The sequence below is a fragment of the Pipistrellus kuhlii genome, unplaced genomic scaffold, assembly GCF_014108245.1.
Source record: "Pipistrellus kuhlii isolate mPipKuh1 unplaced genomic scaffold, mPipKuh1.p scaffold_m20_p_1, whole genome shotgun sequence".
Taxonomy (NCBI): domain Eukaryota; kingdom Metazoa; phylum Chordata; class Mammalia; order Chiroptera; family Vespertilionidae; genus Pipistrellus; species Pipistrellus kuhlii.
Window position 1 is genome coordinate 49,536,893 of NW_023425404.1, and position 26,161 is coordinate 49,563,053.

Here is a 26,161-nt window from a genome sequence, read left to right on the forward strand (position 1 = left end):
CTCACATTCAATTTCTCATACCTGAACCTGGTCTCCCAGCCATTGAAATGCATTAAATCCAGGATCAGTTCTGATGACCAAGATCCCAAAGACAAACTGAAGACCCAGGCCCCAAAGCACCGTCCTCCAGGACACCTGCGACCAATAAGAACCCACGTTATTCCTATGTGAGTCCTAAACCCTACTTGTCCATTATCTGGTTGAAGTTTTAAACATGTATTCATGGTACTGGATGAAACCAACCAGGATGTTAACAAGAAATCTAGGGTAAGATGGAGTAGGGAGCAGGGGAAAACAGAGCGGGATAATATCTAAAGAGCCACATATGTCCATACGGTTTTTAAAACTGTGTCTACAGGTTAGATGACATACATGCATACATACATATCCTATATAATAATCCTATATAATAAAAGGCTAATATACAAATAGACTGAATGGCAGAACAACTGATCACTTTGATCTGCAGGAGCTGCCCCTTGGGGGTCAATGCACTCCCACAGGGGAGTGCCACTCAGCCATAAGCCAGGGCATTGGTGGGAGCCTCTCCCGCCTCTGCAGCAGCGCTATGGATGTCCAACTGAGGGCACAGGCCAGGCTGAGGGATCCCTTCCCCCACCCCAGTGCACAATTTTGTGCACCGGGCCTCTAGTATACAAATAAATGCATCATAACCAATACTTTGATATTCCTATGTGCAATGCAAGTCGATTCTTTATTGTATTCTCTTTTTTTTCTTTCTTTACTTTTTTTTTTTTTGTTCTTTCTTTAACACTAGCTTAAATCCACTAATTTGATATCAAGGCTCATTAATGTATTATAGCCTACCATTTGAAAATAAGTGGTCAATGTATACATGCATATAAGTACAACCAATGGACACAAAACTCTGGGGAGGGGGGTATGTAAGGGGGGGCAATGTTAAAATATGTACACAGATAATAATTTAATAGGAAAAAAAAGAAAATAAGTAGTCTACAGCCTCTGAGAACTTTAAAACTTGCCTTAGGAGCAAAATCATTAAAAAAAAAATTCCAGAGGTTCTAAAGAGCTTAGTTCCATGTCTTTGTAATCAATACTTGACACATGTACCTTGTAATCAGAAACACACAGCCCTTGGCCCACCCTAAATACCCCAAACTCACTGCACTGTGGTGTTTGGAGCAGGCAAAGAGGATGAGGATGAACATGCAGATTCCTGCAAAGGACATCAGCTGCTCTGGCCTTTGGGCTGTGTCTAGAGCTAGCCACAGGATGAGGCCAACCAAGGCGACTCCAGCGAACACCCTGAAGAGGGAATGCCAATACCATGTCATCAACTCAGTGAATGAATAACAGATAATTAACCTTCCCTCTAAAAAACAGAAGTTCACCCCAAGGGTAAATGAAATAACTCAATAGACTAGACACAAAGATATCTCTTGAGAATCATTCATCTGGCAGTTTCCTAGTGAGCAGCTCTCTCTCCAATCCTTATACTCACAGAATGAAGCTGAAAGAGTCCAACCTGAGTTCCTTTCCTCAAGCTTCCATATCAGTAAGATGTGATATAAAGACTCATTCTTTAAGCTTGCACTAATGAAAAACCAAAGTATTTTTAAAAGAAAGAAAAGTATGCATGGTCCTCCTCATGAATCTTCAGGCAATTTCCAACCACTCCGAGGGCAAGAGTAAAGGCTAAGCCACAAACCAACCCCTATGGTCTTATGGTCCCTTGATGCACCAGACATGTTGGGTTAATAAACAGACTGGTTTCCTCACGTCTCAGTGTTGGTGTCATTTCAATTCCAGGGGAAAGAATTAGAAGGGAGAGACTTATGAAAAGAAAGCAAAACAAAAAGAGTACTTAGTCCATTGAGATGCCTCAGGAACAACAACAAGGATAACAAGGCAGGGATGAATTGTGGAGCTGTTCTTACTGTGAACTCTTCTCGCTTAAAGTGAATAAAATCTGGCTTCTAGAATCTATCCTGCTAATGGATAGTGTCATTTTAGCATTGTCTCCTCAGTGTCAAATCAGTGATCCAAAATTTAGGTTGCAGTCTGATGTGTTTCTCCAAATAATTGCTGTTGCAAACATTCTTAACTCCATTCTCTATGTGTCCGTTGGAGAATAGGCAAAAGACAGGAACTCTCTATAGAGTCTAAAAGTTATTCTGTCACTCCAGGCCTGTGTTCAAAGAACCTGTGTATGCTATATATCATAGTTAGATGAACTATGGCTGCTATAAAATTCAGTCCAGCATTTATTGAAACAGTAAGTTTGCCGGTTAAGCTCTAAGGAACTGTAAAAGACCCTGGTGGGGCGTGAGAAGTCTAGGGGACTAGAAAAAAAAAAGTATCAGGAAATTAAGGGAGACACATATGAGCACCAAATCAATTCGGTAGCTTAATGCAGCTAGAAGCCTCCTTATTTTGATTACTTCATCGCAGAAAAGTATGGTTTTCCTTATTTATGTCATGAACCCTGACAATAAATGGATGGAAACTCCTCTCTGAAACTTAACCCTTCCTGCCCCCTAGCAACGTTGATACACGAGGCTGCAAGAAACTGGATGGAAGTCCAGTGCCCAGAGGCCTGTTGCTATTTGCTCTCTGAGCATTGACTTTGAACAGTGTAGGTGCGGGTCTGAGAGGCAGCTCAGGAACTGTCAGAGAAGAAAGGGGGACAAGTTTGAGCGACCAGGGATACTGAGATTCTTAACTCACCATTTCATCCAACGCTTCAGGCAGGAGTTTTCAAAGGGCTTCAGACATTTGGTTAATGTTTTACCAAACAACCTTTTCAGAGCTCGGTGAACCAGGACCAAGAGCACCAGGCAGGTGAGGACGAACAGGGCCAGTGCCCTCTGGAAATCCAAGATGCAGGCTGCCAGGAAGTAGGCAGCATAAGCTAAAAGGAGAAGGGGCAGAGTAAGGACCAACAAGTCAGAGCTCCCCAGGGGCAAATGAAGCTCTAGCCACGAATGTCTGGGACTTAAAGCAAGAAAAACCCTCCAGCCTCAAACGGAGCCACAGTTCTCAAGGCCAGGCTGGATGGCTGGTTTCTTCTTGAGGATACACAGGGAGAGTCCGACTTAGTTTGAATCTTGCACCTTTTCACTTATCTTTCATTAACTCCCTTGGATTTATTCTGATATCCTTTTTTCAGAGTAAATTTGGAGTGCATTTGATCAGCATCCACCGTTAAACATTTCAAAAGTCGTCTTTTCTAAAGCTTTTAACCTTTCCTCTTGAGCAAAACCATATGAACACTAGGAAGAATATCAGGTCCTCGAAATATGTCTTTCATTATAAGATTGGTAAGATGCCATTGAAACTTAACTCTTGTTTATATCAATTAGCCTCTGGTTTAATTGGTTCATTATACATCCCACCACTGAAAGTGACAGAACCCATTGACAATGTTAAATGAGAACTTACTATACAGTCCTCATCCCAAAGCTCCTTGACTGACCCCCAAATATAATTTTCGTTCACCTCATCCTAGCTGCCTCTAATATTGACATCAAAATCCCATACATCACTGACAATATATATTAAAAAGAGGTTTGCTGTTTTAAAAAATATTTTGCCCTAGCCGGTTTGGCTCAGTGGATAGAGCATCGGCCTGCAGACTAAAGGGTCTCAGGTTCAATTCTGGTCAAGGACATGTACCTTAGTTATGGGCACATCCCCAATTGGGGTATACAGGAGGCAGCTGATTGATATTTCTCTCTCTCTCTCTCTCTTTCTCTCTCTCTCTTTCTCTCTTTCTCTCTCTCTCTTTCTCTCTTTCTCTTTACCATTGAGTTGCACATTTTATTTTATTTTAAATATATTTTATTGATTTTTTACAGAGAGGAAGAGAGAGGGATAGAGAGTTAGAAACATCGATGAGAGAGAATCATTGATCAGCTGCCTCTTGCACCACCCCTACAGGAGTTGTGCCCACAACCAAGGTACATGCCCTTGACCGGAATCGAACCCTGGACCTTTCAGTCCGCAGGCTGATTCTCTATCCACTGAGCCAAACCAGTCTTGGCGATATTTCTCTCTTATTGATGTTTCTAACGCTCTATCCCTCTCCCTCTCTGTAAAAAAAAAAAAAAAAAAAAAAGTCAATAAAATATATTTTTAAATATTTTATATCATTGATCTTACTAGCAAATAAGTAATGTATACTACAGGTTTCTCTTATAAAGACTATAAAGACCATGCCCTACATTGAATCAAGATACTGAAACAACCGGGACCAGTTTGGCACAGTGGATAGAGCATCGGCCTGTGGACTGAAAGGTCCTGGGTTCGATTCCAGTCAAGGGCATGTACCTTGGTTGTGGGCACATCCCCAGTGGGGGGTGTGCAAGAGGCAGCTGATCGATGACTCTCTCTCATCGATGTTTCTAACTCTCTATCTCTCTCCCTTCCTCTCTGTACAAAATTAATAAAATATATTTTAAAGAAAAAGATAATAAAACAGACACATGCCCAGTTTCTCTGAAATATTTAAGTCTGTTAAATAATTTTGAAAAATAGTTTATGCTCAGATTTTACTTATTTCTAAACATAGTTCAGATTATTTACTTATAAATAATTCAGATCTATACATCACATTAAAAAGGTCAGTTTGTGAATAAAATTGTATCCCATTTAGAAACATCTTGACACAAGGTCACATTCCTAAAACAAGGTGTCTCTTGCTTACAGGAATTCTCAACACCTCACCCAAACAGAACAGGCCCAGCAGGATCTTCTTGAACAGGCTGGCATGTGTTTTGCAGAAACTTCTTGCCCTGGTGAAAGGTTGTAGCAGTCTCCTCCTGATGAGAACCCAAATATTAAGATACGAAAGTTACTCCATCCCAGTTGTGCCAATTGCAGACCTTAGATGACCTGGCCCGAGCAAGAACTTTCTCTTCTCCATGAGGAAATTATTCAGCCAGGGGGGACATTAGGAAGTGTCCCGGCAATGCCCAGAAGCACATCGCAATGGGCAGTAGGTCAGAATAACCCCACCCAACCCAGACTGGCTATATCTCAGTGACCTCCTACCACAGAGGTGGGCACTCATGTCAGGGAGAGACTCCTGGACCCATTCCTTTCCTGTTCCCCGGGAAAAGGCATTGCCCAGCTTCCAGATTCGGAAACGGGCCTTTTCTTCTGAGTGGCAGCTTTGTCCATTCCTTTCTAAAAACCGCACAAGCCCATCACTCTGAACAGCCAATCAGATGTGCATTGACAGACCTGAAGGACAATCACCCCTGGGTGGGCAGGGACTGAGAGAAGATGCCCAACAGGGAGGACTATTCAATTTTGATTTAACATTTATATAGCCCTGTCTATGTGCTGGGCTCTTTCTAAGAAGTTTACCAATAGTAACTTGTTGACTCCTCCTAAGAATGTTTGAGGCTACCATTATCATTCCTATTTACAGATGTGGGAACTGGAAAACAGAAGTTGAGTAACTTTCCCAAGGTCGTGGAAGCTGTAAGTAGTAAAGACAGAATGTAAACTCAGGCAATCTGGCTTAAGAATCTGAACTCCTCATTATTATTTTACCTAGATTCCGGGCTCGCCTGTCTGACGTTCCTCAGTATCCTCAGCACACTGCAGTCATTTGAGCAAAAAACTTTAATTTCCAGCCCTAACCAGTTTGGGACAGTGGATAGAGTGTTGGCCAGCCTTCGGGCTGAAGGTTCCCAGGTTTGATTCTGGTGATGTCTCTCTTACATGGGTGTTTCTCTCTCTGTGTATCTCCCCATCCCTTCCACTCTTTCTAAAAATCAATGGAAAAATATCCTTCTCCATTGCTGCCTTTCCCATCTAACACACTCATTCTTCATTATAAGCCTTCCTTTTCACTCCCTCCCTCCTCCTCCACTTCCTCCTCGCTGCCCCTTCAGCAGGGAGCCCAGCCCTGTGTTAGCAGAATGGAATGTGTATTAGCAGATATAGATAATCTGAAAAAGGACAAAACCATCTTTATCACCACCTAACTGAATCAATTCAAGAGGATACCTTAGGATCTCAAGAACTCTGCTACCTTTCCCGGATTAATAAAGAATGTAGTGAGTAAAAAGTATTGCTTAGAAGTGTCAAATACCCAAAGGACATCATTATCTTTGGAACGTCATTCACAAAGCACATCAAGGAACAAATTAATTTTAACCCTAGTCTCCCTTCACGTGCCAGGTATATTTGATTCGCTCCTCTAGATCCACTCTTCACCTTGTACTGTGTCCAGGGAGTCTTACCCTGCGGACCACACCTATAGGCTCCCATGCCCTCTGGCTTACCTATTTGGGTTCTACCAGGAGAGAATCAGAGTGTAAGAAAAGACTGAGGTCACGTACTGAGGTCTTCTTCATCTGACTCTCTTAGGTCCTCTTACATCTTGTCCCTTAGGCCTAGGATAGTAACGATTCACTGCTGCTGGCCTCAGCTTCTGCACTGTCCTTCCCGTGGTTCCGCTACATCGTACACACATCTTTGTAATGGTCTCTTTGCAAATAAGCCCTTTTCTAATTATCCTAACTTAAGTATTCCATTTGTTTCCTGTTGGTACTCAAACTGATACACTAGGTAAAGCTGGTATAAAATTTACCCAGTCAGATGCCAGATCAGCAAGGCCACTGCAAAGTAAGTGTGGGCATGCACTAGTTCAAGAGTGAATAAGTCGCATGCCTGGAAAAGGTTTTTGCCATCACCTTGTAATCAGACTTGACAATTTTCTGGGAACTAAAGTTCAGTGGGTACTACCAGAAATCAATGAAGAACACTCATTTCTGCAAAACCCATTAACAACTTGGTTCTAGAATATCAAGTTGGAACTGGATCTCTGATTTAAAAAATTAAAATTAAAATAGAGCCGGGACCGGTTTGGCTCAGTGGGATGGAGCGTCAGCCTGTGGACTGAAAGGTCCCGGGTTTGATTCCAGGCAAGGGCATGTACCTTGGTTGCGGGCGCATCCCCAGTAGGGGGTGTGCAAGAGGCAGCTGATCGATGATTCTCTCTTATCGATGTTTCTAATTCTCTATCCCTCTCTCTTCCTCTCTGTGAAAAATCAATAAAATATATATTTAAAAATAAATCAATAAATAAATAAAAAAAATAATAAAATAAAAATAGAAAGGAAAGCCGTGAGGGACATCCAACTGAAAAGAGGAACCAATTGAGAAGTAGTGCACAAAAGCAGATGGGCAGGTGTTCATGATCCTGGCATCCTGCTTGGCCCAGGATCTTGCTAATACCACCAAGCTCTTTATTTACATAATGGTATCGTTTGAGGGTTAGTATAATACTGTTATATCAGGAAGCTGAATTTAGAAGTAATCTACTTGGTAGATGCTGAAATTCAATACCTCGCCCATAACTTGTTTGCAGTATGTACCCACTGGTAAGCTCTACATGGGAGGCTTTCCAGATGTGGACTAACAATAACCCTCTCACTTATATGCTTACTGCCTGCAGCCTCAAGTGACAGAGCAAGAAAGAGTAGGATAAGGATGATAGGTCATGCTAGCTGAACATAACATTAGAAGACATTACAGATCGGGCCTAGCAGTAAGAGTGTGCATGCATTTTCCCAGTGATTCTATCCACATCATGAGGAAACTCTCCTTATTAAGGGAAATAGAATTATGGAAACTCCTAAGGTCTGGGTACTATCATTTCTCAATTAGAGTAGAAAGCTTAGGACAGCTTTCTGAAAATCTATCTTATATAGAATTTCAGAAATTCAAATCTGTTGTGGTCCTGAGTGAATCTGCTGCTCTAGCTTGAAGAACTAAAAAGAAAGGAAATGAGTAAACCCAGAACCAAATGATGGTCTGAGTAAAGAGTGAGGGCCTCCTGGCAGAAGTAATCAGGATCTTTTTGAGGATTAAGGGATTTATTTAATGACTAGAGGCCACAGCCTGGGAGCCCTCAGGAGTAGGAGGTGACCTGGCAATCAGGAGATGATGCCTCTGCTGCTGCCACTGCCAGCAGCGCAAGCCTTGGCTGGCCCTGGTTATCTGTGCCTTGGGACTGCCCTGGGCGGCTAGGGAGCCACCATCTGAGGCTTTCCCTCACCTCAGGCCAGCCTTGGGCAGCTGAGGGGCTGAGGAGACTGGGGGATTCGGAGGCAAGCATGTGGAGCCGCCCCAGCGGGACTGAGGGGACTGGGTGTGTGCCATCTTTGAGGGTGTGGCAGCAATTAGCATATCCCCTCCTTATTAGCTGTAGGTGCTGCCATCTTTTGCAATGGTGTGAGGGTCAATTAGCATATTCCCTCTTTATTAAATAGGATGATATAAAAAGAACTAGTCCACGGGTACTATACCACTTTGCCAGATTCAAAATTATGTACACAACTAGTTTCAAACTGGATGGGCAAGGAGAGCTGGGTTTGAGAAGTTATCAAAAGTGTCCAAGGGAGACTAGTGACTGAGTTTGAGAAACAAAAAATTTATCAATAAACCAAAGTGGAAAGCCAAACAGGAGTTGGAAAACCCAGGAAGGTAAGAGGGAAGCCAGAAAACTTACATTGGAAGCAAACTCTGTGCACCTGGGGATTACCAGTTCTGAGACCCATCAGTCCAGGTAGAGTGAGAAGGGAACCTAAACCAGAACACAGCCAGGTGCTTAGTAGCTGAGTTGTGATGGATGTATCGTCTTGGAAAGAACTCTTCCTCCATACTGTATCCAAATCCCTGCTTAATGTGGCCATTTCTGATAACAGAAAAATCAGATCTTCACACTAAGACAGGAAGGACCTGTGTGATGGGATTTCTAACTAGCCCTTCAATCCACTCTCTTCTTCATTCCAGAACTCTGTTCTGTCCAAGTCAGAGGTAGTAGTGGTTCTGACAGACAGTGAAGTCTTCCCAGGTGAAGTGTCCTCTCTCATTAGGGAGAGTCATTACTACCTTCAATGGCCTTTTGAGCCAGGCCCTTTAGTTCTGTTGTTAGCAGAAGTTTCTCCTGGTTTCTGATATATGGTTAAGGCCTATTATGGGCTTCCTGTGCTAATACAGTTTGTCCCTATTTACACCTTTTAAAAAGATTTCAATAGGAATTTGAAGACAAAGGAACTCTAGCTCATTCAGCTATCCATATCAGGTTCAGGCCCTAATGAGAAACAAAACAAAGAGAAGTGCAGAGAAGCTCCCAGCAAGGAAGGGATGCCTAAAATTCTTCACTTGGGAATGGTACTGGCATGTAACATGGGCTGCAGGCACCCTTCCCAACCTCCCTCCTGGTAACTTGTATAGTTCACAGCCACCTACCAATCTTGCTATCCCCACATCCCTACCAGGCTTACCACCATCCTCCCAGGAAGTCAGAAGAACAGTCACTCTGATAAGGCAGCCAGAAGACACAGCAGACTTAGTAGGAGCAGTTTGAGAGCTAAGAGAAAAAGTTAAAAAAAGAGAAATGATCTTTAGGCAGGAGGAGAGGTCAATGATATTCAATGATAAAATCAAGCGGCGTAGCAAATGAGAAGATGCTAGATTCAGCAGTGAAGAGGTGACTGGTTCTGTCGGAGAGAGCAATTACAGGAGAGTGACTGGGTAAAAGCGGAATTGCAGGGGATTGAGTGAGTGTGAGCATATATGAACTACTTTTTTTAAAAAAAAAAGTTTGTCTGTGAAGAAAAGAAAACCCAGATGCTGTTTATTAAGCATCTTTTACCAGACCTCACCAATCATCTTCCCCCAAACCACAAAGTTAGTTAGATGTATGGGCAAGGGAACTGAGTCTGCCAGTAGGTGGCAGAGTTAGGATTTAAATCAAGACCTTTCCATTACTCCATGTGGCTTCTACTTTAGATAGAATTTCAGAGGATCATCCCGAAATTCGAAATGTGTGATTTTTAAGAGAGCAGGAGAGAAGAACCATGCCTTGTGATTGCTGAAGAAGCTTTCACAAAGGAGAGGAGCGGTGAACTGATATGAGAGGAAAGGGAAGCAGTTTGTTAAATGGGTGTGTTGCAGGCAATTAGAAGAGAAGGCTGGGGAATCTCCAGAAGAAGAAAAGCATACCTGAGTGAGCCTAGCATTTTGAAAAAACAGCTGATTTTCAGTCTCTGGGAAGCAGGGAGTATGTAGATGGATGGTGGGAAGAAAGCTGGTAAAAGGGGTCAGAAGCCAGGTCATAGAGATTATGTGTCCTGGTTAGGAATTCAGGTATTATCTTGTAGAAAATGGATAGCCATTGCAGAATGTAAGCAAGGTAATAATGTGAGCAGATGTGTGTTTTAGAAAGATCACTCTGGTGGAGGTGGGGCGGGAGATAGACTGGGGCCATAAAGGAAGTAACTGAGGGTGCAGGGGGAGATTGATATGAGGGGTGAATGGCATAGAAGTTTAGGAGAGAGGATTCATATCAAGTGGAGGAAAACGGGGATGATAATGAGGTTCCTGCCATGCATGCCTTAGTTATTCACCAAAATAGAGAATATAGGAGGAGGAATAGACCTAAGGAGAAACTGGCATGAGGAGAAAATGTGAATTTATTCATCTCTGTGTGCCTAGAGCCCAACCTGGCACCTGAAGTAGTATAAAAGCCTCAAACCTATGCTGATAGGAGTTTGGTTTGAATGTTTAATTTGAAGTATCTATGTGACATCTAAGGGTTTAGCTGTTTGGCAAATGGTTAGATGTATAGGGCTGAAGCTTAGAACAAAGGTACAGACTTCAGCTGTGGTTTTATGAATCAAGACATTACATGTAGGAGTGAGAAGAGAAGAAAAGTGACAGACTCTGGAAAACTAAAATAAAGACTATCCAGAAAGGTAGGAGAATGAGGAGAGGGTAGTGTCATTGAAATCAAAACATTTGTTTCAAGGAAGGAAAGGGTTAGAAGGTCATGCTGCAGAGATTTCCATTAAAAGTGTGTGCACATTGAACTTGATAAGTAGGTTTTCATTGCTCATCTGAATAAGAGAATTTCAGCTGACCAGTGGTAGTGAAAACTAGGTTATGAGGGACTGAAAAGTGAATGGACATGTGAGAAAATTATGTTGCAAATAAACCCCACTTTTCCAAGAAATTTTTCCATGAAGGAAAAAGATATCATAAGGTTGATTTGTTTATTTGCTTATTATAAGAAGAAAAAACCTTGAGCACACTTATAGATTGAGGAAAGGTCTAACAGAGGAGTAACTGAAGATGTAGGGGAAAGAGGGCTCTGTAGAAGAGGGTAGAAAAGGATGATAATGAAGTTGGCTTCAGACTTAGGGAAAGTAGGCCTTCTGATAAAGGAGGGGGAAAGATAAGGATTCATGCAAGTGCAGGTACGTTGAAGCATATAGGAAGATAATTTAGTATTTAAGCAAAAATAGTAGTATGGAGTTTATAACATGTAGAAGTAAGATGTGTAAACATAAACAATAATAGTATAAAGATTGGAAGGAGAGATACAGAAATATACTGTTATATGGTTCTTTTACTTTACATGAAAGGATATAATATCACTTGAAGGTATACTTGATAAGTTGAAGGTATATTATAAACACTAAAGCAAGCACTAATATAACAAAAAAAAAGAGTTATATCTAATAGACCAACAAAGAAGATAAAATGAAATCATTTAAAATATTAAATCAACCTGAAACCGGTTTGGCTCAATGGATAGAGCATCGGCTTGGGGACTGAAGGGTCCCGGGTTCGATTCCGGTCAAGGGCATGTACCTTGGTTGCGGGCATATCCCCAGTAGGGGGTGTGCAAGAGGCAGCTAATCCCCAGTAGGGGGTGTGCAAGAGGCAGCTGATCGATGACTCTCTCTCATCGATGTTTCTAACTCTCTATCTCTCCCTTCCTCTCTGTACAAAATCAATAAAATATATTTTTAAAAAAAATATTAAATCAACCTAAAGAAAAGCATAGGGAAAAAAAAGGACATAACAAGAGGAAAGGCATTAAAAATAACTTGGAAAGAGATCTCATGTTTATGAGTCAGAATAATTAATATTGTTAAAATTTTCATACTACCCAAAGCCATCTATGGATTCAATACAATCCCCATCAAAATATCAATGGCATTGTTCACAGAAATAGAAAAAAAAACTATTCTAATATTTGTATGAGATCACAAAAGACCCCAAATAGCCAAAGCAGTTCTGAAAAAAAAAAAAACAAAGCTAAAGGTATCATACTTTTTTATTTCAAACTATAATACAGAGCTATAATAACAAAAATAGTATGACACATATATATATATAAAAGCCTAAGCAACCATTACAACTGGATGACTGGCCAGTAGCTATGATGCCCACTGACCACCAGGAGGCAGGTGTTCAATGCAGGAGCTGCCCCTGATGGTCAGTGCTCTCACACAGTCAACCTTCCGCAGCCAGCCAACCTCTTGGGATCCCTCTCCCCTCCACCCCCTGTTGGCCCTGATTGCCGGCCAGGCTAAGGGACCCCACCTGTGCACAAATTCATACAGCAGGCCTCTAGTATATCATAAAAAGACACATAGACCAATAGAACAGAATAGAGTGCTCAGAATTAAATTACCACATATACAGTCAACTAATATTCATCAAGGGAATCAAGAACACCCAATGGGGGAAAATAGTCTCTTCAACAAATATGTTGGGAAAAGTAGATAAACACATGCACAATAACGAAATTGACCTATCTTATACCACTCACAAAAATTAAATTGAAATGGACCCACAATTTAAACATAAGACCTGACACTGTAAAACTCTTAGAAGAAAATGTAAGTAAAGAAGCTCCTTAACATAAATCTTGGTGATAATTTTCTAGATATAATATCAAAAGCACGCACACACACAAAAAAAAAATCAACAAGTGAGACTACATCAAACTTAAAAGCTTCTGCATAGCAAAAGAAACAGAATGGAAAAAAAGCAGCCTACAGAATGAGAGAACATTTCTGCAAATCATATATTGCATAAGAGATTAGTATCCAAAATATATGAAGAACTCATACAACTCAATAGCAAAAGAAAAAAAAGAAACAATCCAATTTTAAAATGGAGAGAGGAGTTGAATAGATATTTTTCCAAAGATATCCAATGATATGAAAAGATGCTCAACATCAGTACATGAAAAGATGCTCAACAAGTACATGAAAAGATGCTCAACATCAGTAATCATCAGAGAAATGAAAATAAAAACCACTATGAGCTATAACTTCACACCTGTTTGAATGGCTGTCATAAAAAAGACAAGATTATAACTAGTGTTGGCAAGGATGGGGAGAAAAGGAAATCCTTGTACACTATTGGTAAGAACGTAAATTGGTTCAATCACTATGGAAAATAATATGGAGGTTCTTCAAAAATTTGAAAATAGATCTATCATATTATTCAGTAATTTCACTTCTGGGTATATACCCATAGGACCCACAGGAAATGAAAACAAAATATTAGAGAGATGTATGTGTTCCCATGTTTATTTCAGCCCATCAATGGGTGAATGGATAATGATGCAATATGAAAAATGTATAGACACTTTAACAGCTAATAGCTCAATTTTGAAAGTAAAATGTATTTTAATAAACTCTGCCTTTATAATTATTCAAAATGTGTGTGGGTGTTTTTGCGGATATTATATATATAGCTAAATTCAGAAAGAGTAATGGAAAGAAAGAGAAGCTAAAGTTAGTTTACATTGCAAGATCAGATTAAGGATTTCCAAGGAACCAAGAACAGAAGTAAGAGAGGATAAAGATGGGTCTGAGTGTGTGTCCTGAAAATGGTTGATCTTTAATCACTAAAACTTGTCAATTCTATTCTAAGAGAGAGAGAGAGAGAGAGAGAGAGAGAGAGAGAGAGAGAGAGAGAGAGAGAGAGAGAGAGAGAGAGAGAGAGAGACAGAGAGACAGAGAGACAGAGAGACAGAGAGAGAAACATTGCTATGACAGTGAAACATCTGGCATGCCCCCTACCAGGGCATGCACCCTGATAGGAATGAAACTGGCGATCTTTTGGTGCATGGGATGACACCCAACCAACTGAACCACACTGGCCAGGACAAAATCTGTAACTGGCTGTAATCAATTAATTGTAGGCATCATTGCACTTGGACCAGCCATGTCCATGTTGATATATGTCAATTTGTATACAAAAGTGACTTTCTGAAGAAAGTAGAATTTAAAATTTTAAGCTTGTTTTCTCTGTGAAATCACTAAGTTAATTCTTAAAAATAAAGAAAAGAAAACAAGCAAAAATAGCTCTATGTTTAGGATTCAACAGCTTCTTCTAAGCTTTGCAATGTCTGACTTTTGCACTTTTTAAATAAATATCCAGACCTTTTCCACACCATGCAACATGGTTTCCATCTAACCCACTTTATCCAAACAACTTTCTTAGACATTACTTCTGGGACCAAATCCATAAGCAAATTCAAAGATTTCTCTCACCCCTACTTCCCTGACCCCTGCCTGTTCAGACAACATTGTGAACTGTGCCTTCCTTCTTGATACTTCCTTTCCTTTTGACTTTCAAGGCTCTACATTTTTACTTCCACTATTATCCCTCATGGTGGTCCCTTTCTGCCTTTTTTTCTCTTTCTGATTTTTCTTTCTCACCATCCCCAAAATTGAGTATTCCAGAAGAGGTTTTTGTTTGTTTTTTCTTTTAGTAATATGGGTAAGTTAATTTCTAAGCCTCAATTATCTAATTTATTAATATTAAAAAAAGAGGGGGGAGGATTAAAATTAGTATCCACCTGTTGTGAAAATTAAATTAATTACATAAAGCATTCTACACAATAATGAGTACTCAATAAATGTTAGCTGTTACTATTCTCATTGTTGTTATTTTTGTTGTCAGTCCAACCAACTCCTATTATATATGGCACATGTTTAGATACAAACAGTTGTGCATATGGTAACATCACGTGGCTGTGAATCTTATCGCCTCAATAAGACCATGAGCTTCCTGAGTCCAGTGGCCACGATTAACCCACCCTAGCTTGTTAGGCCTTAACTGAACCAGTTCCAGAATACACACACCTGTGGTGAGTGGAAGGCCCCAGCCCATCCGGGAGGCTTTGTCCTTGCGCTTCAGTCCTCCTGGCTCCCTCAGGATTTACTCCTTCTTCCTGTAAGCACAGGTAGAGCTGGGGTCAGTCATAGGGCCCTGCCAGGGGTGATGGGGATTGTGAGCAGCCAAAGACCCTACAGGAGACTGCACAGCAGACCAGAAAGCTCTGCAAAAACCAAGCTGGTGGGTTACCGCGAGCTCCAGCGCTGGGTTCTCTGAGCCAGTCTCCGCTGTGGACAAAGCAATGGCCCCTCTTCCACTTGTTTTCTCCATCTCCTGTTCTCCTCAACTGAAAAACAAATCCAGGGCCAAGGCTGAAAGATTGGCCTTCTGTAATGAGGGACTAAGGAGACATTTTAGGGCCAGTTACCCAAAGGGAAAAGAAAACAAAACTAAAAATCTTTAGAGGTTTAGCTAATTTCTTTAAAAACTGAAAATTGGGAAGACTGGAAACATAATTTTAATATAATGAATAATGAAATACAGACTTCTATTTCCTATTGTGAATAGGCAAGGAGGGAGAAGAGAAATAAAGGCCAGGAGGGATTGAAATGAATCAGTGGTTCATCCAGGTCCCCATTAGTTCCTTAAAGAGTCGGAGGGCAATTATTCCTGTTAACTGGGAGAGGCCCCACTGACCTGTGCCCGGTGAGAAGGCAGAAAGGGAGGCAGAGGGCTGGGAAGGCTCCACATCCCAGCATATTGCTGAGAAAACAAAGATTAACAGGCTTTCAAGTTCCTGACTATATTGTAACACAAACATTGTTTTTGTCCTGGCCGGCGTGGCTCAGTGGTTGAGCATCAATCTATAAACCAGGAGGTCGGGGTTTGATTCTGGTCAGGGCATATGCCTGGGTTATAGGCTCGATCCCCAGTGAGGGGCGTGCAGGAGGTAGCTGATCAATGATTCTTTCTTGTCATTGATGCTTCTCTCTCTCTCTCTCTCTCTCTCTCTCTCTCTCCCTCCCTCCCTCCCTCCCTCCCTCTCTCTCTCCCTCTCTCTCTCCCCCCCTTCCTCTCTGAATCAATAAAAATATATTTTGAAAAAATATTGTTTTTGGAACATCTAAGACAGCTCCTCATTAGTTACATTAAAAAAACCTACGCTTAGACTAGTCAGCATGAAAGTTAATTATCCTAGATAAAGAACGTTTTAAAACAAAATGAGAGAATCAATAAACTAAAGCAACCTTTGAGTCTCACTGTATTAGTAAGCAATCCTAGTAGACAAACATTGAAATTTATAAACTTATTCTGAGATGGTTCTTCACTTTGCAGAAAGTTTACTGACCCCATGAAATTTTTTTTAATGTGATCTCTTCAAGCATTAAAGTATAATTTCATTAAACACACACAACAGATTTTTGCTGTGTAAATTAGGACCTTCCAGTACAGGCAGAGAACAACCTGAATTTGGTCTAAACAGGATCAATTAAGGAATTTAGCAAATCAGATTCCTACCCTCCCCAAACACCCTTTCTTACACCAGCTTCTAAGATTCCTTCTGTCTCCTCAGGGAAGGACGGGAAGAAAAGCTCTGCTCCCAGAGATCCTGATTCCGAAGAATCCTGGAGTGGAGGAGTGCAGCTCTCAAGTTAAACATTTACATCTTTTAAAGACTGTTTGGTGGGGTCAGGTCTAAAAGTTCCGCGGGCACTCCTAACAGGCAGATCAGCAGAAGCACTGTCCAGCACCGAACTAAGAGAAAGGTCTCTGCCCTCAGGAAATGTATCGTGTGGTATGTTGAAAGACAATTACTAGAAAGAAGGAAAAACAGAAAGCAGGACTATGCAGGATTCAACGCCACATGGTCACTGGGAAGCACTAGGAAGTCTTTCATTGATCCACCCAACAAACACGGAGTCCTCGCTGATTTGGCTGCTGAAGATAGAAAGACGAACGAAATGTGGTCTCTGCTGGGAAGGAACTTACAAATCCTTAAGGGAAGAGATGTGGCAGAGAGGCTCACAGAGTTGGTGACATTTGCTCTGAGTCTGCAAAGTCTTGAAAGGTAAGCAGGGGATGAATGATGGAGAAGGGGCAAGATGGACCAGCAGAGAGAGAGAAACTTGAACAAAGGCACAGAGGCTGCAAAAATTAGCTAAAGAATGGGGAGAATGTTTAGCGGAATTAAGAAAGGACAAAATAAAGAAATTAGTTAAGAAATGAAGTGGGGGGAGGGATGCCCGCCCAGGGTTGCTCAGTGGTTGAACATTGACCCATGAACCACGAGGTCAGGGTTTGGTCCCCATTCAGGGCACATGCCTGGGTTGCAGGCTCGATCCCCTGTAGGGGGCGTGCAGGAGGCAGCTGATCAATAATTTTCTCTCATCGTTGATGTTTCTCTCGCTCCCTCTTCCTTCCTCTGAAATCAATCTATAGTAATAAAAACATAGTATACTAATTAGACCAGATGTCCTTCCAGGCGACCTTCCAGACAAAGCCTGGGCTGCAGCCGCAGGATCCACGGAAGCCGCCGTGCGGTGAAGGCCTACTCTTACATGAATTCCATGCATCGGGCCTCTAGTTAAAAACATATTTATTAGAGAAACTACTGAAAAAAAATTTTTTTAATGAAGCTAAGCATGTGTTGAAGCTAGGTATGGAGTTTATATTAGAGTTAAGACCTTTGTTCCCTCCGACCAGAGTAAAGTCCTTTGAGGAAATGGTATTAAGTGTAAAGGCAGAGAAATAACAAACTGAAAATTCTAACTTTCTCGACATTGTCTGAGCTAATGTTGAATGGATATGTAGCATTACATCGTTATCTGCTAAACAAGAGCACAGATTTGGTCATTTTCCTTCTTCCAAGAGGACAACTGAAGAAATCAAAGCACCAGGGAGTATTTGGAGGCCTTTCTGTTCCTCCCTTGCTCAATTTCATCTTGCCTGGGCACCAGCCAGGATCATAAAATAGCTTTATCTAGGGGTGTGGAACAGGTTATCTTGTAGAGTCATAGAGGTTTTTAGAGCAAAATGGACCTTTAACACCTTCTGGCTGGCCACAACTGCTCTGACTGTAGGTATTAAGTCATCCAGTGGCAGGCAGTTGCCCCGTGAGCAAGCATAAGGACTCTGTGCTCTGCTGGCCATGCACTCAGGCCCAGTACACCCAGCAGCCTATTGCACACCTCCCACTTTATGGAGGTGATATTCAGTCCCTCTCTCCAACCCTCCCACGCTCCTGTCGTCCCAGAAACCTGAAGTTCATTTCCACTTAGATGCTCACTGATATCTCAGCACCAATATGTTCTAAACAAGAACTTTCTGTTCTCTTCTCAGGTGCCACCTTCTCCCCGAAGTAGAGCATTCCTTCTACTTACTTCCCTCTTTCTTTCACTGCCCCCATCCCACTGGCCCTTGCCCTCCGTTGTTGGAGGTAAGGATGTGTTAGAGCTGGGTATAGAGTTTGTTGGAGCTAAAGCCTTTGTTCCTGCTCACCAGAGGGGAGGTTCCTCCAGGGAAGAGCTTGTGAAGGAGAAAAGAAAGGCATGATGGGGCAGAATGCAAAGGGAAGCATTTAAAGATACATTTCTTAATGTCACAATTTTGGATAGGGTTGACCCTGCATATCAAGCCATTTGAACTACTGGAGGTATTTAAAACGGGTTAAAGAGGTGGTGATAACAAGTGTTTTCTAAGAACCCCTGTTGTGGGGTCGAACCCTGGAGTCAAAAATAAGACCACCGGAGGCTGCTAATTGATTTAAAAAAGCAGGCAAGGATTTATTGAACTGGCCAGGACGGCTGCGAGAGCACCACACGCAGGTGGAGTCCACATGACCGTGCCATTGCAGGTGTAGGCAGTCCTTTTAAAGGTCTAAACCACAAGAATTTTCCTTTGTTCTGAATTCTAAATTCTAAATGCTGGGAACAGCCCACGGGGTCCTTCCCAGCCACATCCTGCTGGACATTGGAATGTGGCCCTATCTTGCGAAAGCAGGTAGTACAGAAGCAGACCTGAGCAAACTTAATCTCTAAAGGTTATCCACAGTTTCAACTCCTGGAGCAACTGAGTCAGTGGGAATCAGTGTCCTGTGGTCCCGGTCCACAGGCACAGGAAAATTGCCTTAGCCTCCAGGTCTCAATCTGGAAGCTGAGGCAACCACCCTATTGTTTGAGCAAGTAAGTGAGTGCCAAAGCCAGAATAGCAGGGTTAAAACTCAAACAGCAGTTTTTACCTAAGTATGGTTGCTACCATACTTCACCCCAATATTTTTATATTGCCAGGTATACAATTGTAGTTTGGGTTTTTTGTTTTTGTTTTAATGTTTGCCATTTCTCATAGAATCCTGAAGTTTTTTAAACTTTGCCTTCTAGAAGATTAAGGTCTTTTTCTCTCTAGCTTTGCCCCTCATACAGGTTTCTCTCAGAGTAGTGAACGTGTGAAGGGTGTGGAACTAGAGAAGGGGAATGATAAATACCCCTCTACACTGCAGCACTGGCTTGGCCAATTCAGTGAGCATGTACTAGGCAACCTGCTTTCTCAGCAGTTTTAACAATCCCCATTGAAAGATCAACCAAATGTTTGTTGTCTGACCACAGAAAGCAGAATGAGAATATGGTAAGTCCTAAGAAGTTATAACCTTTCTGCTCTGCCATTAGAGGTTTCTGTCTTCTTTCGTGCCCTCTGCTTTTACATCTGACTTGTTTTTTTTTTTTTTAATATATATTCTATTGATTTTTACAGAGAGAAAGGAAGAGGGATAGAGAGTTAGAAACATCGATCAGCTGCCTCCTGCACACCCCCTCCTGGGGATGTGCCCACAGCCAAGGTACATACCCTTGATGGGAATCGAACCCGGAACCCTTACAGTGTGCAGGCTGAGGCTCTATCCACTGAGCCAAACCAGTTTCGGCTACATCCGACTTTTAACTTCTCTATCTCTTTGACTCTACCTCCCTCCCACCCTCTCTTTTCTCTTTCGAATCTCTTCCTCTCTTTGTCCCAAATCTCCTCCTATTTAACTTTGCAGGGCTCTACCTGAGAAGGCGATGATAGAGCGAGCACTGGTTGTGATAGAGAGAGCTCCAGAATGCCTGTGGGGGCCGCGCCAGCCCTGACAGAGCAGAGCTGGTGACAAGGCTGACAGGGTAAAGGCCTGTGAGTCAGGGCACAGATGGGTGAGCAGTCCCAGCTTTGTGATGGGAAATGGAGGCTTGTGTTCTAGAAACTTAGCAACAACAACCACCTCCCACACTTAGTCACAGAGTGGATTAGAATCTTTATTCTCTTCTTTGCTGAACTTCTCGGGAGACTTTGACTCGGGTTCTAATTTTAAAAGCCTTCCCTGTAGCAGTTCTTATTAATAGATGGCTAATCATTTTCCACGGCTAAGTGAGTAGGTGGACAAAGTCTAGTAAGTTGGTGGTTGTGTCCACTCCTGACCCTCCCCGTAGATGCTCTAACTATATCTCGTTGGTGAAAGTCTACCCTTGATTGGGAAAACAAGTAATAAGGAAGTAATTTTAGTTATTATTAAGCATTTCAGGGTTTACCACTCCTGTTTGTTTTGTTTGTTTGTTTGTTTTTGTTTGTTTTTTACTTTACCTTCAAAGCAGGATTGGAAAGATTTGGAGTCAGGCTCCATGGGCACAGTGACCTCACTCCCAAATGATTACATTAGAACAAAGGTGCATGGGGGAAAAAATTTGTATAAATGGTAAGTGCTCCAAAAAATCTAATAGCTGAAGTGTTATGTGAAGTCCCATGTCCCCGTGGTTCAGGGTTCAGGCTCTGGAAGAGGGGCCACAAGCAAATGGAGACAAGAAGTAATAGTTTGGAAATATTAGGGAACCAGGCTGGAGCCCAACTCAAGAGGAAGGACTCCCCTTGGGCTCCGGCCTTGCCCAGAGGGGGAGGAGGGGTGGGGGGGAATGGAGTATTATAATATGTTGGTCACAGGGGCTCCTTTTATTCAATTTGGGATACAACTATAGCACTTAGGCAGCCAATTTTCAGTAACTGTCTTATCAGTAATCTTATCAGGGCAGACTGTCTTATCAGTAAGAATTTACAGGACTGTCTGGTAGGGAAGTTGCTTTTGCTACCATTGTCTGGACTGAACAGTGGCTGTACAGCCCTGCCCTTTGCCAGAGCTGAGGGTCACCAGCCTTCCGGGTTCCTTGTCCACACCTCTCTGCTAGGGAAGACAATGAGCGGCTTCCCGAAGTGTTAAGTTCCTAATACAGATCTTTGCTTTTTAAAGCTGTATTGTTCACTTATATGCCAGTCACTGAAATGCATTTCACACATTTTCTGATTTACTCCTGACCACGCACCTTTGAGGAAGGTGCTATTGCTATCCCAATTTTCCAGACGAGGACACTCAGGCTCAGAGACATGAAGCAATTCACCAAAAAAAACCAAAGTGAGCAAATGCCAGAAGGAAGTCTGAGCCCAGATCCTTGCCCTTCATCACAACTCGCTGCTGTTCATCCCGGCCCAGCCCAAGGCCTCTCCCCCCTCTTACTGTTCTCATTATACCAGCCCTTAACGTCCCGCTCAGCTGACTTCTTTTCCTGCATGCCACTGGACTCCATTCCAACCTCCGATGGACTCGCTGTCTTCTTTTGTTGCCTGAGTTACTCATGTGGCAGCTTTTATACTTTTCTCTGGTGCTGTTTGTCATGATATTGTCATTGTATTCTGGAGGGAAAAGGAGTCTGTATAAAAGTTGTAGTACAATGCCTCATTGAGAATTGTAAGGGGGGGGGGGTCGCTTTGTTTTAGTTTTAGCAACTTTCTTGAGTGGCTTTTTGGGTATGAAAGCCCATTAGAGCAAAGACCCCAAGCCCCTAGCACTCAGAAATAGTGTAAAAATTATTTGTTGAAAAAGTTTGTTGAAACACCTAGGTATGTGCCCAGATATCTGGAGCATTGGAAAGTGAGGGTACCTGTTACTTGAGAAGTGACAGCACTTAGCATCGTGCCTGGTACAGAGTAAGCATTCAATAGGTGGTGGCCATCTTGTTTTACATAAGTAATAGAGCAGGGATTATTGGAGCAACTTAGAAGGAGCGAGTAGAAAAGGCCAGGAGAAGAGAGAGGGGGAAAATGGAATAATATGTTGGTCACAGGGGCTCCATGTAAACGGCAGGCCAGTGAGGTCTTCTCAGAGGTGGCCATGGCCAAGGGACAATTAAGGAAAAGGATATTTAACATGTTCTGTGCTGAGCCACAACTTCATCCTCCTTCCCTCACGTCATTATTAAAATCTGCTGCACATGCAGCTTGATGTCAGTAATTCTTGGAGAATTCAGGAAGCCAGGCTGTGTGCGGGGGCTGCCAGGGGACAGGGGCAGGGGGGTGATAAATGAATATGGATGGCCCAGTCAATGAAGTTAGAGAATTTAGCCAAAGAATGCACACAGAACCAGAGACCACAGGGAGCGAGGCCCCAGGAATTTCCAGAAATATTGGGAGTGATGGTGATTAATCTCATTCTACAGAAGATGAGGAGTTCAAGATAATTTATTTAAATATTAAAGGATGGGGGATAAGGGCAGGTCTCAGCAGTCCAGAGGACTATGACATATAATAAATTACATAGATTGCTTAGAATAGGTTATTCATTCCAAGTGAGTAACACTTTAGTCAAATATATATTGTTATCATGTGGTTCATGTTATGTTGCCTTAGCTAGTATATTATAAACTCCTTGGAGTAGCAATGATGATAAGGCGTTGAATTAAAACTGTATGGCTTTTTCTCATTCCTGTGTAATGACACATTGGATCCTGGCAATAACCCTCTGAAATAGTGTGACAAGTATTCTCCTCTCTTCTATGGCTCACTCTTCTTTCTCTATCTCAAAATGTAGGTTCAGTGTTTGTCCTACCCTGCCATGTTCCTTACATTTTATTGTGCCTTTGATGGTTCCTGACACAAGACTGATATATGACCCTTCACCTGGGAGTAACCCTGAAGAGTGGGAGCAGGAGCTGCCTTTGGATGAGAGAGCCAGAGAGCAAGCCCTAGGCCATGTTTAAGGTGCACGGACTGGAATCCAAAGTGGTGGAGCTAAATCGGTTCTCATGTCCAAGATGTGACTTCAGAGCCAAGAGCCAGGGCAGCCAGGTCACTGGATGGTTTCAACACAAATACTGGTCCATGTGAAAACATCTATCAATGAAAGAGAAACGTGGTCTGAGAGTTTATTGGTGTTTTAGTTGGCTTGGGCTGTCATAACAAAATGCAACAGAGTGAGTGGCTTAAACAAGAGAAATTTAAATGTGTTGCTCACGGTTCCGTAGGCTAGAAGTTCAACATCAGGGTACAGCATGGCTGGATCCTGATGAGAGCTCTCTTCCTGGCTCGCAGGCGGCCTCCTTCTTGCTGTGTCCACACATGGCAGAGAGAACAAGGGGGCTCTCTGATTTTTCTTCTTCTTCTTCTTCTTCTTTTAAAAATATATTTTATTGATTTTTTTTTTTTTTACAGAGAGAAAGAGAGATGGATAAAGAGTTAGAAACATTGGCCAGCTGCCTCTTGCACACCCCTACTGGGGATGTGCCCTCAGCTAAGGTATTATACATGCCCTTGACCAGAATCGAGCCCGGGACCTTTCAGTCCACAGGCTGACACTCTATCCACTGAGCCAAACTGGTTTCACCTGGTTTTTCTTCTTACCAGGGGGTTAATCCCACCAGGAGGGCCCCCTCTCATGACCTCATCTAACCTAATAACCTTAATACCATCCTAAAGTCTCATCCCTAAATACCATCACAGTGAGGATTAAGCCTTCAACATTTGCCTTAATGTTGAAATGGGAGGGAGAAACAAACATGTAGACCATAACAATAGGCAATTACCACAGTACAGTGTTTATTTTCCTTTAGTCTGTACAATTTTGACCATTAAAGAGAGGTCTTTCAGAAACTTGGCTTTCTCTCTAACCTAGTGAAATGTATATGTTTGAAAGCACCAAATTCATTTTATTACTGACTCAAGGCTCAAAGATACTCACTCATCAGTTTACCGATTTCCTTATAAATATCTCCCCATATATTTGATGTAGGAACTAAAACAGAATATCAAGTGTTTTTAAACAAATTCGGAGCAGCAAGTTCTTTGCCAAAACCACATTTCTTCTTGTCAAGAGCCATTGTTCCCTTAAGGGAAGTGAACATTATGTCTGCATCACTGGCTTTCTTATACAGAGAAATTAGAGGGTGCTCCCTTCTCCTGTGCCCTAGGTTTAAGTTCTTTGTCAAAAGAATACCTCTTTGTGTGAACACAATGCAGAGAATGATAAGGTGTGTTTCCTTAGGAAAATAACTGTTCAGATTTATTACATATAATAAATTACATTGCAAAGAATAAGTTATTCATTCCATAAGAAATTATTGGGGATTAGAGGCAAGTTAATTTGACCATAAACAGGGAAAAATCCTTTTGCCACATGACTGTAATATTCAGATGAAAAATATATCTATGCTCTGGCCGGTGTGGCTCCATTGGTTGGAGCATCATCCCATACACTGAAAGGTGGCAGCTTCCGTCCCTAGTCAGGGTAGAATCAATGTCTCTCTCTCTCTCCCTCCCTCTCTCTCTCTTTATCTCTATCTCTATCTCTATCTCTATCTCTGTCTCTTCCCCTCTCTCAAATCAATAATATATATATTATTCTTTAATAATTATATTGCTAAATGCTATATTTTCTCATTTGAGGTAACTAGGCTTTTTTTTAAAAATTAATCTTTCAAATATCCCTGTCCTTTAAAAAGTGCCACAATACATAGTAGCCCTTAAAAAGTGTTAGATATTATTTTTTTAGGAACACTACAGAATATAAGAAAGAAATGCTAGACAAAGAAAGACACTCTGAAAGTCATATTTTTGTAAAAGAAAACATTCCATACCATGGCAGGTGGATGCCCCCTGCCGGGAGGCGCCACTTGAGCTTGGCGCCCTAGCACCATGAGCCCAGCCTGGACATTGCTGAAGTTTTGTCAGGCTCTCTCTCTGTCAGCACACTGAATGGGTTCATGGAAATTTGACGAAGGCCTACAGAGAGAAGAAAATACTCACTGAAACCATGTCCTAGAATGGTCACCAATTATTAATAATAGTAATAATAGTTAACCTTTATGGGGTGCTTACTTGGTGCAAAACTCTGAGCCAAGGGCCTTTGATGCATTATTTTCACTGAATCCTCCCAACCCCCTATAAGGTAGTTACTGCTTTAAGGCCCTATTTTACAAAAACTGGGGCTTAGAGAAGTTAAGCAACTTGTCCAACTGCTGTGAAGTGGAAATGTTATATATGAATCCAGATAGTTGGGTATTTTCTCAAGGAGAGTCACAAGCCTTTGGTGGTAGGTACCAAACTTGCCTGCTGGCTCCTCTGAAGCCCAGGAGGGTGCCTGTGGGGCACTGCACAGTTGGGGAACTGATTCAGACCCTCAGTTCATATCTTCTCAGGAAAAAGCCTTCTCAAGCAGTGTTGCAATGAGGATAAGTGTAATTCTGCTTTCTACTAAAATGAATTAAGATAACTCTAATACCGTGTTTTCCCGAAAATAAGACATCCTCCGAAAATAAGACCTACTTACAGGTTTCCTTCTGAGTGAAATATAAGGCATCCCCCTGAAAATAAGGCCCCCCCCCTAGGCTAAACATGAGAGATTTGGTCCACTGATTCTGAAAGAAATGGAGTCAGAAGAAATTCACCAAGAAATTCAGGAATTGGATTGTTATGATGATGTTCCAGAAGATGACATGATTGTCATTGAATAAATTAGTAAATTCTTTTTTTTAATATATTTTATTGATTTTTAACAGAGAGAAAGGGAGAGAGATAGAGAGCTAGAAACGTCAATGAGAAACATCGACCAGCTGCCTCCTGCACACCCCCTACCGGGGATGTGCCCGCAACCAATGTACACATGACCTTGACCGGAATCGAACCTGGGACCTTTCAGTACGCAGACCGACGCTCTACCACAGAGCCAAACCGGCTTCAGTGAAATGAGTAAATTCTTGATGCTGTAGGATTCAGTTTGTCTGGTTTGTGTTGACAACTACCATACTACGGTACCATACACAGGTAATAAATTTTCTTTATTTTCATTTAACAATAAATGTTTACTGTATTCTCCTTCATGAAAAAATAAGACATCCCTTGAAAATAAAACCTAGCACAATTTTTGGGAGCAAAAATTAATATAAGA

General features: G+C 41.9%; 1 protein-coding gene and 2 long non-coding RNA genes across 5 annotated transcripts in view; 1 reads left to right on the forward strand and 2 right to left on the reverse strand.

The window, feature by feature from the left end:
• The window catches only part of SLC28A2 (solute carrier family 28 member 2), a 30,449-nt gene extending 13,887 nt beyond the window's left edge, over positions 1–16,562 (reverse strand). The window contains exons 1-7 of one of the 2 annotated variants that reach the window (XM_036443270.2): positions 16,473–16,562; positions 15,181–15,277; positions 14,958–15,046; positions 4,708–4,802; positions 2,710–2,893; positions 1,146–1,287; positions 22–135 (exon numbers count right to left, since the gene is read on the reverse strand). In XM_036443270.2, the coding sequence (XP_036299163.1) occupies positions 22–135; positions 1,146–1,287; positions 2,710–2,893; positions 4,708–4,802; positions 14,958–15,046; positions 15,181–15,261 (705 nt within the window). In that variant the 5' untranslated portion in view covers positions 15,262–15,277; positions 16,473–16,562. Of the gene's footprint in view, positions 1–21; positions 136–1,145; positions 1,288–2,709; positions 2,894–4,707; positions 4,803–14,957; positions 15,047–15,180; positions 15,278–16,279; positions 16,431–16,472 lie in introns of those variants that run through there. The other variant, XM_036443281.2, reaches the window with a different exon arrangement.
• Positions 16,563–16,686: 124 nt separating this feature from the next.
• Positions 16,687–21,336, forward strand: LOC118722062. Of its 2 annotated transcripts, none has more exons than XR_004988887.2 (3): positions 16,687–16,999; positions 20,550–20,650; positions 21,221–21,336. It is a non-coding gene; the product is annotated as an uncharacterized LOC118722062 (long non-coding RNA). The 2 variants fall into 2 exon arrangements; XR_004988886.2 differs by lacking the exon at positions 16,687–16,999 and adding an exon at positions 19,958–20,111.
• Positions 21,337–21,708: 372 nt separating this feature from the next.
• On the reverse strand, positions 21,709–24,505 carry LOC123652530. Its single transcript, XR_006741906.1, has 2 exons — positions 23,603–24,505; positions 21,709–23,362 (listed from the first exon to the last, which is right to left on the reverse strand). It is a non-coding gene; the product is annotated as an uncharacterized LOC123652530 (long non-coding RNA).
• Positions 24,506–26,161: the final 1,656 nt, after the last annotated feature.